At 33.2% G+C, this 17120-nt stretch overlaps 1 protein-coding gene and 1 long non-coding RNA gene across 18 annotated transcripts; both read right to left on the bottom strand.

The window, feature by feature from the left end:
* Positions 1–5943: 5943 nt before the first annotated feature.
* LOC113716664 (uncharacterized) lies at positions 5944–10837 on the bottom strand. 17 transcript variants are annotated; one of them, XR_011823172.1, is made up of 6 exons: positions 10455–10836; positions 10249–10287; positions 9958–10029; positions 9683–9802; positions 7908–8053; positions 5944–6315 (listed from the first exon to the last, which is right to left on the bottom strand). XR_011823172.1 is itself a non-coding variant. In XM_072071035.1 (5 exons), the coding sequence occupies exons 1-4, from the start codon at positions 10548–10550 to the stop codon at positions 7964–7966; spliced, it is 321 nt and encodes a 106-aa protein (XP_071927136.1). In that variant the 5' UTR covers positions 10551–10836; the 3' UTR covers positions 5944–6315; positions 7908–7963. The 17 variants fall into 17 exon arrangements, 1 of the variants encoding a protein (XP_071927136.1); XR_011823171.1 differs by having other exon boundaries at positions 9683–9778; XR_011823167.1 differs by having other exon boundaries at positions 10249–10836.
* Positions 10838–13531: 2694 nt separating this feature from the next.
* LOC140016410 (uncharacterized) lies at positions 13532–16592 on the bottom strand. Its single transcript, XR_011822808.1, has 2 exons — positions 16386–16592; positions 13532–14365 (listed from the first exon to the last, which is right to left on the bottom strand). It is a non-coding gene; the product is annotated as an uncharacterized lncRNA (long non-coding RNA).
* Positions 16593–17120: the final 528 nt, after the last annotated feature.

Below are 17120 nucleotides of genomic sequence, written 5' to 3'. Positions count from 1 at the left end.
CAAAGGATTTTGGTTGGCAGATGGGACACTATAACAATATAATTTTTCTGATATATTTGAATATTATGAGCCTATCCCCACATTGGAAGGGGGCGACACTTGTTCGAGGTGTGAGAAAAGGTAAAGTGTCAGTTTAAATTATCTATAATGACATATTTAAATGCCGTTAAAGGTCATTTTTGTTGTAGTTTGTTGGATCCTCATGCTTGACCCTTTCCCATTCTCTCTTGATTTGCATGAATACTTTTTGATGGTTGCAAGATTTTAATTTTTAGTTGTTCTTTGTATTTTTTTATTTTGGTTTTGTCTTTTGAAGTGATGCATTAATTGAACTCTCCTTTATTTGATCTTTCGAATAAGGTTGGAACAACACAACAAGGCACTAGAATTGGATACCATGAGTTCATTAGGGGAGTATTATCTCTAACATTTTCTTTATTTTTCTTTTCTCACATTGAGGACAATATAATGTTTAAATGTAGGGGAGAGGGAATATATGAATTTGCAATTTTGTGCTTTGTGATGATTTTTTGTGGATTTGAATGTTTAAGAAATAGTAGAATTGTGTTTGGAATATTGCCTAGTGAAAATTTTGTTGAAAATTGGGCTTACTGGCAAGGAGTTTTATTCAATTATAGGGGAAAACTCTATTAAAATCTTTTCCAAAATTTCAATATGACCCAAAAACTTTTGCTTTGTGGTTTTTAAAGGGCAAAGAAGTTCCAACTTAAAGCATTTTGATTCTCTTACTTGTTGAAACTTTATATGTGCATTGAAAAATTTATTCCTTATTTGATTTGAAAATAACTATTATGTAATTAGAATTTTTGCATTTTAGAAAGTATATCTTATAAAATATGGAATACATTATGCTTATATCTTACATGTTTAATGAGATTTCTCCTTTTTACTTAATTTTATAAGTAAATGATTGATATAGTCAAATGAAAGCAATACTTTTCCTACGATTATTTCTATTTCTTTAAGAAGGTCATGTATTTCTTTGAAAAAAAATAAAAAAAGTAAAATAATAGTTTTTGCTCTACTTTAATGATTCTTATGCCGAATAAGCGAGAGTTTTCATCTAAAAAATGTTGACTTTCGTAGAAGGAGTTACCTGAATTAAGAGTATGTAAAGCAACTCAAATAAGTAAAGTGTTGAGTAACTAAGGGTTCTCATCCGAAAATGTCGATTTTCACGTCAAAAGAAACTTTCATGATTTAAGTAAGATAGTAGTAAAATATGAATAATACCCTCTTTGACCTTGCACTTGAGAAAAAGATGACTATAGGAGAAGGATTGCTATGAATATGATTTGCTTATTTATGAAATTAGGTTAGGATGAAATAAGTTGAACTTGTTGATTTTAGGGTATAATTGTATATTCATTACTTAATATTATAAGTATTTGATGTGAACTAAATGATTGTATACTGATTGTTTGTCTAGTTATAAGGAATTGAATTTGAAAAAGTACATGTAGTGTCTCACCCCTTGAATCATTGTTGGTGATTACATGTCATTATTGCTTGAAAAAAAGTAATGATTTAAGTGTGGGGAGTTGACATGTGACTATTTTGTGAGATAATTAGATGATATTTTTAGTGACTTCTGTAATGGTACAAGAAGTAAAGGGTCCATTTTTATTATAATTGGTTCTAAGCACTATCTGGGGTTTTAATTGAAATTTTGTCCCTTTTAATCTCATAATTTTGTTGTTTCTGTAGGATTTGAAGAATGAGATTGAACTCAAACTTGAGACGAGATCATGATGCATTTGTTAAAGTCCAAAAGCTCATGATATTGGCGAGTTTCAAAGGAAAGCTGGAATTGAGCGCGACATGTACAAGATGAAGAATTGTTGAGCAAGAAATTATCCAAAAGAAACCTTATCAAGGTGTTCAATTAAAGGACCCAAAAGCAACACATCTTGTATCTTCCTTCCTAAGAATTGATTCTAACTATTGTATCTAAGGGTTTCTTTCATGTAAATAGCCACTAAAAAGGGAATTAGGGTTTTTAGAGAGAGTTATCAAAGGAGGTAGCGGCAGAAACAAAATAAAGGGAGCGAAAGGACCAAAAAAATGAGAGCAAAAGAAAAAACAATTTCTAGAAAAAAAAACCATAGGAAAACATCTGACCAGACAGCCTCATTGAGGACAATTTTCTCTTTCATTTTTTGTTCTTTTTGAGAGTTTGTTTTTCTGCACTCTCTAGGACTGTGGTAGAGCATTTTCTCTGTCGGTGACTTCTTGAAAAGAAAACTATAAGGGCCTCAAAATTAGGCTCAAAGATGACCAAAAACTAACCCTTAGTCATCGTTTTCGGCAACCTTCTTGGGTCCGTTGATTCCTTGCATTATTTTGCCTCTAAGAATCTCTTGTCTAAGTCGTCATCAAACATCACGGGTAATCATATTAAACGCTCTTTCATTCCCAAAGATTAGAATGTCATTTCATTCTTATCTTGGTTTGTCTCAATTTTTGGATTTGGATTTATGTTTGCTTAAATGTATGTTATTGATAAAATTCTATGGTAGCTTATGTTCCATTTTGGGTTAGAAAGCATGTTAGAATCAAGAAGCCTCAAGTTCTTGAAATAAAATAAGAGACCCATTTCCTTTGAAGCTTTCATGCGTCGATAACGGCAAATAGTAATGTGATTGTTTTGAGCCCAGAAATTTTAGTAGGCTTTGCTACTTATCATTTGAGGAATCTAACCATTAGTGTGTTTGGATTGTAAGTTATTTGAAATATTTTTACTGTAGTACTTTTTGTGATGTGATGTATGTGAGATAAAAAGATAATTGGGAAGATAAAAAGGTGTATTGGAAATTATAATGGTGATGTAAGCAAATATATTTGGGCAAATAATTCACATATGTTTTTCTTTGATTTTTGTTGAGTTTTGAGGAGGAAACATGAGGTTGAAGCCTCTTTTTGTGTTCTCGTGCTTTGGTTATTTTTTTCATAAAAAAAAAAAAATATGAGATTCGAGATGAATTGAATGCTTTGGTCATGTTTTGGATGTTGTCTAGACCCTTTTTATATAAAAAGTTCCCTTTGAAAGCCTCTACAAGGCCGTAGTGGCTGGAAATGGGTCTAATAGAATTATTTAGGACCCAAATGCCCAGATTTGTTTATGTTAAAAGTTGGGTTAAGGAAACATGGACCAAAGCTTTTGTTTTATGTTTTCTTCATTTTTCTTTTAATTTGTAGTTTTAGATATCTTGCGTATTTTTTGGCACTTTCTAATTTTCTAAAAATTTAGTTGTATTGGTATAGGATTAACTGGTCCTGATTTTTCATGTAAGCACCTAAGAAATATTTACAATTTGACCCCTAATATTTTAAATAATTGTGTTGAGGTCTAAAAATTGAGAAAATGATAAATTCTTCCTTTTGATTTCTTGACTTTTCCTCATCATGTTTATGATTGTCTTAATGGATCGATTTTAGTTTTTCAAGTATAATTGAGGATTAAGTGAATTTATTAAGTTTAGGATTTTAACTTCACAACCTTGAAAAATTAGTGTGAATAGTCCTTGGTTCGTTTGTTTGATAATCACTTTGGATAATTAAGGTAGGTTAAATTTCAGTAGTTTATGAACAAAAGGGTAGTAAAACTAACATTTAAGAATTTGCACTTAGGTCTCTTAGATTTAGAAAAATTATACTTTGGCCTTAAAAACTTTGATTTTTCTTATTTTAGTCCCTAAATATCATTGTTGCCTTTATCATTGAATTTTTCCTTGACTCATTAATCCTCTTTTTATGTTTGGTGTGTTAGTTTACAACTTATTGCGTCACTTTAGTGAGTTTTCTTTAATGAATTGCACTTTTTGTGGATCTTTTGTTTAAATATCTTGTTAACATTTTGTACCAAAAATGTGTTGAAAGAAATTGTACGATTGTCCAATGAGGAAACAAGAAGGAAAAAGAGCTCTAAAGAGTCAAAAAATAAAGTTCGTACCGTACGCCCCCCCCCCCACCCCCGACATGAGATTGGGACATTACTGAGAAATGTGACAGCCAAAGGAGCGCTGCCACTTGGTGAGCTCCGTTGGGCCATTTTTGCTGTTGGGCCAACATTTGGGTCTTTGTTTTTTGGCATAGAGTTATTTGCTTCTTTCTTTTGGGTTTTTAGGAAGAGCCTTTGGTGGCGTTAGTTATTGGGTTATTGGAATTGGGTTTAAATGGGTTTTTGTTTTCCTAAATTTCTTTTTCTTCTCTTTTTTTTTTTTAAAGAAAATAAAACTCCAAGCTTAACTTCATAGAAAAGCTATCTAAATAAATAAATGAATAAATAATATAGGTTCAAGCAAAAATTATAATTTGGTGTCTACAGACAATACATGGATTATAAAGATAAATCTGTAGGTTCAAAATTCGGTGTCTAAATAAATAAATGAATAAATAATGTAGGTTCAAATAAAAATTATAAATTAGAGGCAAAATTCGGTATCTACACACAATATATGGACTAGGAGGGTAACACCGCGCGATGCGCGGTGTAATTTTTGGACTTGCCCAGAAATGCGCAATTATTCAAATTTAGATAGTAAGTATGAAAAATTATATAAAGGTGCACAAAAATCTTTAGGATTATGTTTTTGTAATTTTATTAAGCAGTGAAAATAAGCCACAATTTTAACTTAGTGACTAAGCGACGAAGAGTCAGTTTTTGCTTTATCTACTAATTGAATAGGATTGGCAATGTCATGAGTTTCAAAATAATATATTACCATGTAACGTCATCTTGCATATACTAACTGTATTTGCAATGATTTGATGTGCACAAAAAATGTGCCACTCATGAACAAATTCAAGAGAAAGGTCATCTTTTTGAGAGTAAAACTAAAATATGTTGGATAAGAAGCCTATTTAATTGTAAAATATAAAAAACGACCACATAATTGCAAGAGATACAGGATTCAACACAATACGGGCTAAAAATCTACATATAATTGATAAGATAAACAAGCCATTATCTCGTGTCTAAAATCTTATTAAGACAATGAATGAGTTTTGAAAAACCAAATCAAATAATTACACAATGAAAATATTTCAGATGCAAGATAAGTTTTAAGTCAACAACATATAACAAATAAAACATCTTTTTTTTTTTGCATAAAAGAAACTTTAAAATAATATATAATCATATCCACGTACAAAAGAGATCTCTAAAATGCAGTCTCTACAAACCCACAATGAAAACTCTATCAATGAAATTTCCTCGGCTGCAGTGATGATGCAGATGCAAAACCAAGAAAGGCAAAACTTCAGATATTTCTTTATTGATCATTTACTTTTGTTCTCAGAACAAATATATTGTATTAGTCTTGTAGTTTTGCAAACAAGTAACCTTTTAGGGAAGAAAAAAAAAACCAAATATTTAACAGTGGAGATGCTATTTGTTTACTCAATTTGATAAGTAATTCAATTCGATTTCTATTATTGTTCAAATCAAGCAAAATTCTAAAACTCGAAAGATGAAAAGCTTCTTATCCTTATTGATGGTTCCTGAGATTCGGATGGTGTTAATTCCTCGTTAAAACTTAGAAACTATTCTGGTATGCTGACTTGACACCCTCAAAACTATTGGCTATGTACACAAATCAAGCACGGCAGATTTGCAACTTGCTTAATGAAACTGAAAGCACAAGTGATGAAGGCTCCAAATCGAATAGTTTAACATTTAGCATATTCTGTATGTACACACGTTAACTAAACCCTCAAATGCTTGGATAACAAATCAACAATAGACAATGAGAAAATGAATCAATATTTGTTTATATCAAGATCACAAAGAGAAAAATTAAATATGACCACTTAAGATAAAATGATGATTGATTGAAACAATATAACCACTGGGGAAAAAGCTAACAAAATTCTAGCTGATTGAACATTAAGGCATTAGAAAGGGAAAGAAAACAAGAAGCAAGATAAAAATATGTCCCTCTCTTAAGTTTCCAAAATAACACGTTACAGCAATTAGTCACACAATGAATGCTCTAAAGCCCCCAAGGCAATAACAAAAATCCATCAAGCACCTTCTTAAGCATGTTTCTACAGTCAATCAAATCAGATGGCTACATGATACTGAGCGCTTCCCGATCAGTTGTACATTTGTCTTCAATGATCTAAATATTTTGAAACAGACTGTAACACATGATATTGCAGGTTACGCCAAACCTTGATTGATTACGTCCTCTTCAAAAGATAACCCAGAACAAGGCCAAGCAAACCCACAATAATGACATACATGAAAAGGATGTCACCACGGCTTTTATTACTCTCATGCCTCAACAGATCCTGTAAATTACACAACAAAGGTCAGAGAGATTTAGAAGGCGGAATATCCCTTATGAAAAATAAGATTTTTAACACCATATGCCACCGCCCCTTCTCCTACCCTACAGATACCAAATCATCATATATTAGAAGCAACGATACAGGCCAAAACACAAAATAGAGAAATCAAGGAAAAATTTAAAAAACAAAACAAAATGAACTCAAGACAGTGGGCATCAAATGAGCTATTTCTGAATCGACAGGACCAAGCTTTGCACACTAAAATTCACAACAAAAATCAATAGATAAAAATGGACCGATCCAGCAAGCCATCTCTAAGCCTAAGGCAAAGCCAAGGGGCAAATTTCTAAGAGGCACTGACAAATCTAAACTGCATCCGGAGTCTTTTCAAACATTAGGTTTTCCAGATTATCATACTCATAGAGTATATTATTTGCGGAATGCTCAAAAAGATCACTCCAATATCATACAGAAATCTATAGAAGTTACCATCTAAATTGCATATGTTAAATGCAGATCTTGTCAAACATCCAGGATTTCTAGACAACATGAGCAATTTTCTTCCTGCTAAGTAAAATTATTGCAGAATGTTCAAACAGTTTGTTGTAATCTTACTATCCAAAATTCTTTAACAAATCTAAGTCATTATATAATTGATGAATTCTGTTACACAAGCTTCAGCTATTTAAATATTCCAAAGTCACCAAAATGGATATAAAAGGGTTGAAGAATAAGGGTTCTCTGGTACATGTTTCAGAAAATGGCACATTTCCATTCAGAATTTCTCCTGATAGTACTTCATTTGGTACAATAAAGGATGCCAACAGAATATCCCAATTTAATAGGTATGGTCCTAATCATCAAATATAAGGAACTACAAGGCGTAATTGAGGAAATCATGACCGTAAAACGTTTGTTCTTGCAGGTCTTGATCATTGTCAGCTCAGGTGCAAAACATCCTCAAGAGCAACAAAACTGAACCATTACCATAATCCAGGCTAGTTACTTAGAATTCTATACATTACAATGTAACGCCACTAATTGTATGAGATAATTTAAGAATCCCAATGAAGATCTTATTTCGATTTCTGCGATTATACTTAAGCTATCTGAGGCACAAAAAGAAAAAAGATAAATCTTCCAAATACTACTTATCCATCCATTTTTTTGGTCAAACTTAATCACAAAAAATTATAGCAAAAACAACAAAAATCAAAATACACTTATTTACTGTTATAAGCATAATAACTCAATCTGATTTGTATAAAAACATAGCCTTTTTTAGGTTCTTGTTTCAAATTATCACCAATGACATCTCACATATAAATAAGCAATTCATAAATCCCAAAAAAAAACCCAGATCTTAAGTCAACTAAAAGCAATAAGAATCGCATCTGCTTCCCACTATTCGTTAATTTTGACAACCAATCAGCTATAGTACAGAAACAAGAATCCCAAATATTACCATTTTACAACCCATGTACTTACAAGCGAGTAATCAATTTAAAAAACCCATCATAACCCAGAAATAAAATCCACCAAAAACCATAAATATCAGAGGATCAACAAAATTCATATAATAAAGGTATAACCTTGGTCCTTGACGTACTCAGCAAAGGTGTTGCAGTCTAACAGAGAGCCAGACCAGTTAATCCCAGACTCTCACACTCTTTGGTGCTAAGTTGCATTTGCACATGAGCAGACCCACCAGTAACAAAACAGAAAGTATGGTCATTTCCTGCTACAGAAGTAGGATCAAGATTAGATGTATCCCAATAATAACATATTCATATAATGAAAAGAACATTTAAAGTTGCTTAGAAGAAAGAAGAATTCACAAAAAAAATTGGGGATAACAGAAACAAGAAAAGAATCTACTGAGAGAGTGTAAAAGCGAGTCTTACCAATAGAAATCAATCAATAAAAATAATGTCACTGATGAAATTTCCCCAAAGGGAACAAAACACTGTACATATATGTGGAAGCAAATTCTAGAGAACTTCCTATGCATTACTTTCCAATTTTTCTTTTTTTTAAAAATGCAAATTGGGTCCAACATCAAAGGGCAATCGTGTGAAGCACAGGGATACTATTTTCTAAACATAATTTTTCCAGTCAAAGATCGAGCTAGGTTTTTTTAGTAATTTAAAAGAGGAAAGACGGTATCTTCATAGTAGATTACATGGATTTTGCTTTTGAAGCTCCATTTACCTAATTCATATAACTATGTATCTCATGAATCATGAACTGATCAAAACATCTTCAAGGAAGTTAGGCATAATAATGATTTCACTTTGCATATTAAAACCACAAAACCAGAAAAATCAACTATGAAATAAAGATTTCAACATACAGCTTCCCAGATCTTGACATTATGAAGAATACCATGTAGTTTAATAACAGATTCATTATATTTTGGATGATTCTTTGGAACACGGGCCAAAAGGTCAACCTGGAAATGGCAGTCAAAGTCCCCTTGCAATGGCAGAAACATGAACAAGAACCAAGAAAATTGACAATTTCAGTTATTTTGAAAAACCCAAGCAACAACTAAACAAGAGTTGGGAAATTTGAACATAGAACATCAGCTGCTCTATCCGCTAAATTTAAGACATTTCAACTGCTAAGAAATAATAACTGCAATCAATAGAGATAGACAGAACCCCGCTAAATTTCAAGGCAGTAAAGATAGGCAGTATGGCAAATACAGGAGTACCCAGAATCATAACTGGAGAATGCCCTCAAACTGAATTAACTCTTGCAATGCCCCTCCCAATTTCGTCATATTCTGAAGCAACCAATTTAACAAGCACCATTCATTTTTATTTAACTCTAAAAGTGCATTTACTTTTTAAACCCCTATAGGCACACACAAAAGCCTATTTCTACTTTTTTGGGTTAAAAGAAAACATTCAGACAAAAAATTCTGAAATATAGGAGACAAAAAAATTGGGGGAATGAAGGAAAAAAGTGTAAAAGTAGGTGCATTCTAGTCTAGTGACAGCAAAAAAATTTCTTATTCGTAAAAGGTTTATGGTCAAATGCATCACCATTTCCAATGTGATTTCTAACATCAAAACTTGAACTCTCTCACCCATTCACTTATCATATCTCAAGTGATAAGTTTTGCTTCAGAAAACTTGCTGTATCACCCAAAAAATACACTACCTCATTTTTCAAACCAAACAAAAGAACTGGAGTAATTTTCTATCCAACAACGGGTACGTTAACCTCTGGAGGAAAGGAGCAAGCATTAAAAGGTAAGTTAAGGCCAGAATAGACTACTTCCCAAAACCAAAGCACGACAAAGAATGAGTAAGACACTTTTACATACACCACACTATAATCCAAGGCCTAGCAGATATACCTGCAACATTGACTTTGGCCTTCCTAGCATAGAATGTCTTCGCCCTGACAACATCGAGTATAGTGACGCCAAACAACTTTCTGTCATCATAAGTCCCTGCTTTCTTGAAGACCTCAGAAGCTATAGGGACAGTACAGTTTACAGGATTGCTAATCATATTAACATTATAATTGTACTTTTTTGGATTGAAATATCTTATATTTCACAACATTTTGCCAAAGGATTAATAGGGAATGTTCTTGATTATTTAGAAAAGGGTATGAAAAAAAGCAAACCTTTTTTGACTTGCTAAACCATACAGAACATTATCATCCCCTCCTTCATTGCTCTCCATAAAAAAAAAATCCCTAAATTACAGCAACAGCAAAAAACCCAAAATGAAAACAAAAAAAATTGTTTCACCAAAACATCAAAAAGAGCACAATATATTACGGGGAAGTCAAATTATTCCTTCTTAAAGCAATACGAAAAAACAGGAAAAAAAAACCTTAGAGATTAGAGTAAAAGCATATGAGAAAAAGAATTGAGGGTTTTAAAGATAAGGAAAAGTCATGGAAGACACTTACCTTGAATCTAGAGTCAATGTAAATATTCAACCTTTCCACCTAAAACACCATAGAAAGTACAATCAAGTATTAGGAAAAAAAACCCACAAAAATCACCGATAAAGATGACAATTTCTGAGAAGGAGATGAAGAAAGTTTAAAAGGGAAAACGATCTCCATATTTTTATTTTTTTTTTGCTTTTACAACGGTGGATGATCCAGCTTACACATGATTCAGCTGATGAGAGGAAGAACGATTTGGGTAGATGGCAGTGCAGAAAAAAACTGGAGAGATGAAGAGAAAATAAGAGGAGGAAAAACATTTTGACATCTCTGGGAGAGAAAATCCCGAATCTTATTTTCTTGCCAAAGAAAGGAACAAAGAAAAGGAAAGAAAAATGGAAGGGGAGAGAAGCTCTGGAAGAAGACCAACATGTGACCTTTGTTTTGTCTTGCACTGTTATTTAATGTTCAATTAAAGAAGAAAGAGAAGAAGTGAAAAACAAAGAAAGGAGAAAGGGCGAAAGAACGGGAGAAGAAAGGAAGAAAGAACCGGAGCAGAAGCAAGAAACACAATGAGCGGCGCAAGCAAAGACTCTCGGAACCCTACCTATTCATTAAGGCGTGAAATCTCAATTTTATCCTCAATTCAATTCATCAGCTCAATCAATCGGAGGACTACCATCAATAGACCAATAAAAATGTGCCACGTCAGCAATTGAACTCAATCGAAGAGAATGGCATTCACACATTTAGCTATATATGTTAATTAAAAGGATGAATATGTTGGTAAACATTTTTATTGTTACACACATTTGCTTTACACTTCTCCATATATTATATTCACACTGTGTCTGTTATTAATTATCAAGTGTTTTGGGGGATCATCGTTCCTGCATTGGAGAAGGAACTCATCAACCGGTAATCAAAAGATTCATATGTCCAAAAATTTGTAATCGTCAATGAAGAATGAGATGTATAATTCTACAATTTTATTCAGCAATATACGGAAAACCATGTTATCAATATGGGATGCCTTCACTGAAAATGAAGTTGCAAAGATCGTAGCAGAACTTCAAAACTATCCTGTTATCATTGGGAAGAGGTTGAAGGTTTTAAATTACAATGGCAACTAGAATAGCTACAACTTGAATACCTTGATAGCTTAGTTGCTATGCATGCTTTCTGCATAAACAGTATATATATATATATATATATATATATATATATAATGACATTTCCGATTTACTTGTAGGAGTTGCTCTAACAACTTGGTTTAACTCAGCTATTCTTGTTGATCCACCTGTGCAAGAAGCAAGATCAATGAAGAACTGTTTGGGTTATTACATATTTCTAACAGTTAAGTTTTCAAAACTTTATAAGTTGGCTTCTGTTAATATTGCCTCTTCGCAAGGCAATGAGAAGTTCTAAGCTACTTGTAGAGATTGTTAGTCACAGGACAAATAACAAGTACAATCCAAAAATTTCTTTCTAGGCAGATCAAAGGATTATTAATATAATAAATATCACAGCAGGGCAAAGGATGATGGATTTCTTCCTGTCAACGAATTTTCTAATACCATTAAATAAACAGGGTGAGTTTATTTATTTATCTATCATCTTTCAAATTGTCTGGGTGAAGGCAGTGTTCTTAGCACGTATCAAGCCTGACTTTTTTGTGCAGAATATATGGAACTTCCATTGGAAAGGCTGCACCAAGAGCTAAAATCAAAAAACCCCTCTAGCAGATGGAATGTGATGCAGTACTATCAAGAGGTTTCTGATGAAAACTCCCCCATGTTGTGGACAGGATATGAAACCTTTTCTTCAACCAGCTAAAGGTTCTCTTGTTGAGAATTCAATCAATCTAATGACGCGTAGGAAAGCATCTTCAAAGATGCCGAAGGTAGCACAATGAAAAAAGCCAGGTAGAGTTAAAACAGTTGCAAGTGTCATGACTAAAACTTTTGTTTTTGATTGCCTCTTACTGAATGCTCACCAGTGTATTTATCTAGACTAATTTTGCCACTGATTTTGGACAATATCATGGTTTGTATTTAACTACACAATGCTTTTGAGGAGCTGTGAGCATCAGGATAGGTGTGTGGACTCATTATGCTTTCTAAGTACTGTTCTCTATCAAAGATGAAATTGACCTTCCATCTCATTATGCGTTGTTTTGCACTGCACATGGAACCATAACTTACCCCTATTTTTGCATTCACCGCACTATCTACCTTCTTATGTCTCAACACAAACTCAATCTTTTGTTAACACAAGTTTAGTACAGTAATAACAGTCTTGATCAATATTCTACCTTATGTAGAATTTCTAGAAATGAAGGGAACATTGACATATACATTTGTGATTACCAAATACTTCTTTTCCAATGACCAAGTATACTACAGATCGTTCTATTAAATAGCAGATTAGTTTTAAAGTCTCTAGACTTGCTTTCTCTATAACCAACAGTGCACCTGCAAATATTAATTGAAGCACTTAATATCATCACGCTATCTACTAAACACTGCCACAACTAACCAATTCAATCTTACATATTTCAAAGTTCTTCCATATATACAAGATGAAGAAGTTGCTCCTACACGGATACATAAGTAGGCACTGAATCTTCAGTTTTAGCTGAGAAAAATGGAGGCCATTGAAAGTGTTGGATAATCCAGTTGGTCAGCAAGAAATATCAATTTCAAAGCTTGCTGGTTCTTATTTAGATTTAGTAGAACAAAATAAGTACTTTGATTCTGCAGAAATTCATTACCATTATTAGAAGTGAGCATGTTATTTCAGCTGTCAGCATACTTACATTTTGGTGTAAACTGCAGTTGTTACCTACTCAATTTTGAGTCATTCTAATTAAACACCAGTGTAGTCAATCAAACTTGACTGACAATGGTTTGGGGAAGGATGACAAGAGATTTGTCGTAGCAACATCCTAAAAGAAAATTATCTTTTCTTGCTCTATCATTCTGGAAGTTTGATTTTTTGATTTGATCCACTTCTCAGAGGACAAGAAACAAGGATACATGCCATGGACAATTCCAATACCTAATGTTCTACATCTACAATCATCCTTGACTCAGAAAGTTAGACTTGTTGTATTCGGTTTTACTAATTCATTTCTTTTTTTTTAAACTTATTTACCTCAGACATATATAATCTACTTTCCAGTCAACAGGAATTTGAGAATAATACAATGACGGGTATAATCATCCACGAAAGCAGATTTTGTGCAAAGTTTAACTGAAGGCGTATGCTTCTATCAAGTTGTTAAGAAACACAATCGACATAACTCTGTAAGTTCAAATTGTATTTTTTCCCTTATGAACATCTATATTTTGCAACAATCTTGACTTTGCCTGACGTAACATTAGAAAGTTCCAAGATTTGCCGTTCACTTCATACATGTTGACAAGACACCTTCGATTACTTTGACAACGGAAAACAACACAATAACGGTTACAATCCGCAGAAGGCAGTTTGCAGATGATTGCAATGTTTCTGTGGCTGAGCACCAGATGCAATTTGAAGAGATATTGGCCTCTGTTCCTGAATCAAGTTCCACCTGCACTGTCCTAAATCTTTGATAAGTATGGTGTGGAAAAGCAATTCTCATGGTGTATATAACAGTTTTTATGTGTATTCTATCATGGAAAATGAATGAACTTAGCTGTATCTGAGAAGGCATCTTCATTGGACCGTGTTTCTTTCTTCAACATTTAGCATGAGAACTTTGTTTATTGATGTTTTATCCCATTCTTCATGTGGACATTTTCTTTACAACGATAAACTCAGCAAATTAAACACTTCCTTGCTCAAACACCACCCACAGTAGCTCATTCTTCTATTTTCAATGTACCCTCTAACAACTGCAAGGCGAACCAGAGTGGTCGGCGGGCCACCTGCCCAACTCTCGCCAGGACTCGTTAACATTTCAAGACAAGAAGTACGAGTAAATCATTCAAGATCACCAATAAATACTAACTATTACAAGTTGAAGCGTTCATCTCCAAAATATCTTAATACATAATTCAAGGTTCAGCTTACAGTCCAAAAGTACGAAATACAAAATATACCAAGTGCTGGCACGCTCACTTCTCTTAGGGTGCTAACACTTTTTTCCCTGTTAAGGAAAACAAACATACAGTGAGTTTTCGCCCAATGAGGTTCTAAGAAAATCATACAGTCAAACCAACAAGAACATTTAATTTAACACTAATTCAAGAAAGAATAAAACAAATACTTGGAGCGCAAGTTGAAAAGTAACAATCCAATTCAATAATACAAGGGCTTCCAAAAGCCAGATCCATGTAGCTCGGATATCTCGCAAGTGGTTGACATTCCATCAACGTTTATCAAACCAATAACACCGTTTTACTTCAATTCCCGCACCCCACAATAAACAGTGATGGTAATATTCGAGCATACCAATTAGTTGAGGAGATATTACTCCACTCGACAAAATAGTAGACCCAAGGTTCCTTATCTAATCTACCAGATCCTTACCAACTCGACTCGACTAACTAGTTAACAGGGTTTTGGAATTCCCAACATGCAGTTGTGTTGGTGAGATAACAGCCCAACCAACCAATCAAATAGTCATAGAATAATAATTCATAATAAAGAGTCTATGGGACAACAGCGCAAATGACTAACAGGACAAGTGCAAGCAAGAAAAGGGTTGAGCAAGTTAAAGTACATGCTCACCTAAGTCAAATATCAAACAGTTCAATAACAAGCAATTTTACTGGATACACGCATGTCAAGCAAGTATGAAGTGCAACACGCACTTAAACACTCACCGTGTGGAGAAAAGTTAATTTTTTCTTGGTGAAAGGGTCCGCGGGTTTGCTTTCAAAACTTGTGATCAAATACATAGGATAAGTGAACTACAAACATTTGAGTAAACCCTCCCCCCCTCCCCCCAAGTGCAAGCTTTTAGTCAAAAGTATCACCTATTCTTGTTTAAACCATAAGGGAAAACTTTTGACGATAAAGTCAAAAATACAAATTTAAACGAAAAAAACAAATAAGGCAAGAATATAGTAAGATGATATAATAACATTTACTCTTATCAAAACGTTCAATAAGCGACTCGGGAAGAAAAGTCACTTGTTCTTTAAAATACCCTAGTTTTAAGTGAAAATTCACGTAAAGTAGTGATTTAGGGGTTAACAAGGCATAGTGGTCTAAAACCCACAAATTCACTATCCAAGTACTAAGTTATAGTTAAAATTTTTTTTAATAAGTTCTACCATCCTATACTAAACCTTTAGCACCATCAAATAAGAATTTCATGCCACGTGCTATTCAAATAATGACTAAGGGATAGTAGAGAAACTCGGTTTCGAACAATCAACAATCACTATTCAACTCAAAGGCATAAAACTGTGAGAAAACCTCAATTCCAATTATAAAACCAAGTTCAAAATGGTTTAACAACTCCAACTTAAAGTTGGAAATGGAAGCAAGAACAACTTTAGAAAACAGAATTTTCTCCAATTTTGAGCGATACTGTTTGAAAAATCGTATCACAAGTTTCTTAAGTCGAAAATTTATAAACTTTACACCGTTGGAAAATAAACTCAAAGGACTACAATTTCCCAGAATACACATTTGTAAGATTCTATCCACAAATTAGTCAAATTTTAGTCTCAAATTGCTGCTTCATCAGGTAGAAAAACAGAGCAGGTGTGAAAATTTAGTAAATGTTGGAAAATCATAAATATTCATAGTAATTGAAAAAAATTCTGAAATTTTCACGGTAGAAAGCACTCTGAATCCAGTTTTAAACACAATAAGCAAAACTCAATTTGAATTTTTCCACATCAAGGTACGATAGTTTCCCTAAGTCTATGCGGTGACTACTGTGAAAGTTCAACAACTAACATATCTTGAAGCAAACTACAATTTCACCATTTAAAACTCAAACTGTTTTGCTGAAATCAGTCTCACATACATGAATCAACATCTAAGCAAGTAATTAAAGCAATTTTTCAACTATAACTTAAGCAGCTTTAGCAATGTATATAGCAACCATTTCCTCCAAACTTCCAACGAAAAAAAAAATCACAAGACAAACTACACATCAAAACCACCCTTTCAACTCCACAAGGGGAATGATGTTAGGATGAAGATCTTACTTAGAACAAAAGTTGATTGGCAAGATGCAAAGCTTTTTCTTCCTCCTCTTTTGCCCCAAGGAGCCGGCCAACAAGCAAGGGAAAATGAAGAGGAGATGAAGGAAAAATCTTAATGATTATCTAAGGGTTTGATCAAAGAAAAAAGGGTGGAAGAAATTGCAGCCAACTCTCTCTTTCTCTACCTCTCAAGGTTCGGGCAAGGGGAGTGGAAAAAGAAGAGAAAGAGTGATGAGAGAAATGGAGAGTTTGTTTGGTTTTACAAGCAAATCAAAGTCAACTATGAATAATGAGAAAATAGGGTTCAACTCTTAAGTCTTGTCACTCTCCTTCAAGGTTCAAATCTTACTACACTCTCATGGTTATGATCATGTTTTGTTAGTTGGTCGCACTAGTACGTCTCAGTAGAATTTAATGCAACTACGCTAAAACGTGCGCATAAAAGATTTTTATTATTTCAACTAGTGATTAAATTACTAAGCAATTACTAATAGAAAAAAAAAGAAGGAAAAATAAAAAATGATTTAAAACGAATAAGTTGAGAAAAGATAAGAAACTAAACATGTGAATAAATAATTAAAGAAATAATTAAATGATTTAAACACTTAAATAAATATATATAAATAAAATTTTTGAGTTCTCACAATTGCAAAAGAACAATCAAAATAAACCTCACACCTTAAAAGATGAGGGGATATCTTTAGTACATATCCCTTTGAAGATTTTATATTTACATTT

This window comes from Coffea arabica, chromosome 11c (assembly GCF_036785885.1).
Source record: "Coffea arabica cultivar ET-39 chromosome 11c, Coffea Arabica ET-39 HiFi, whole genome shotgun sequence".
In the NCBI taxonomy this organism is placed as follows: domain Eukaryota; kingdom Viridiplantae; phylum Streptophyta; class Magnoliopsida; order Gentianales; family Rubiaceae; genus Coffea; species Coffea arabica.
Note: the sequence above shows the minus strand (reverse complement) of the source record. Positions and strands in the feature narration are given on the sequence as shown.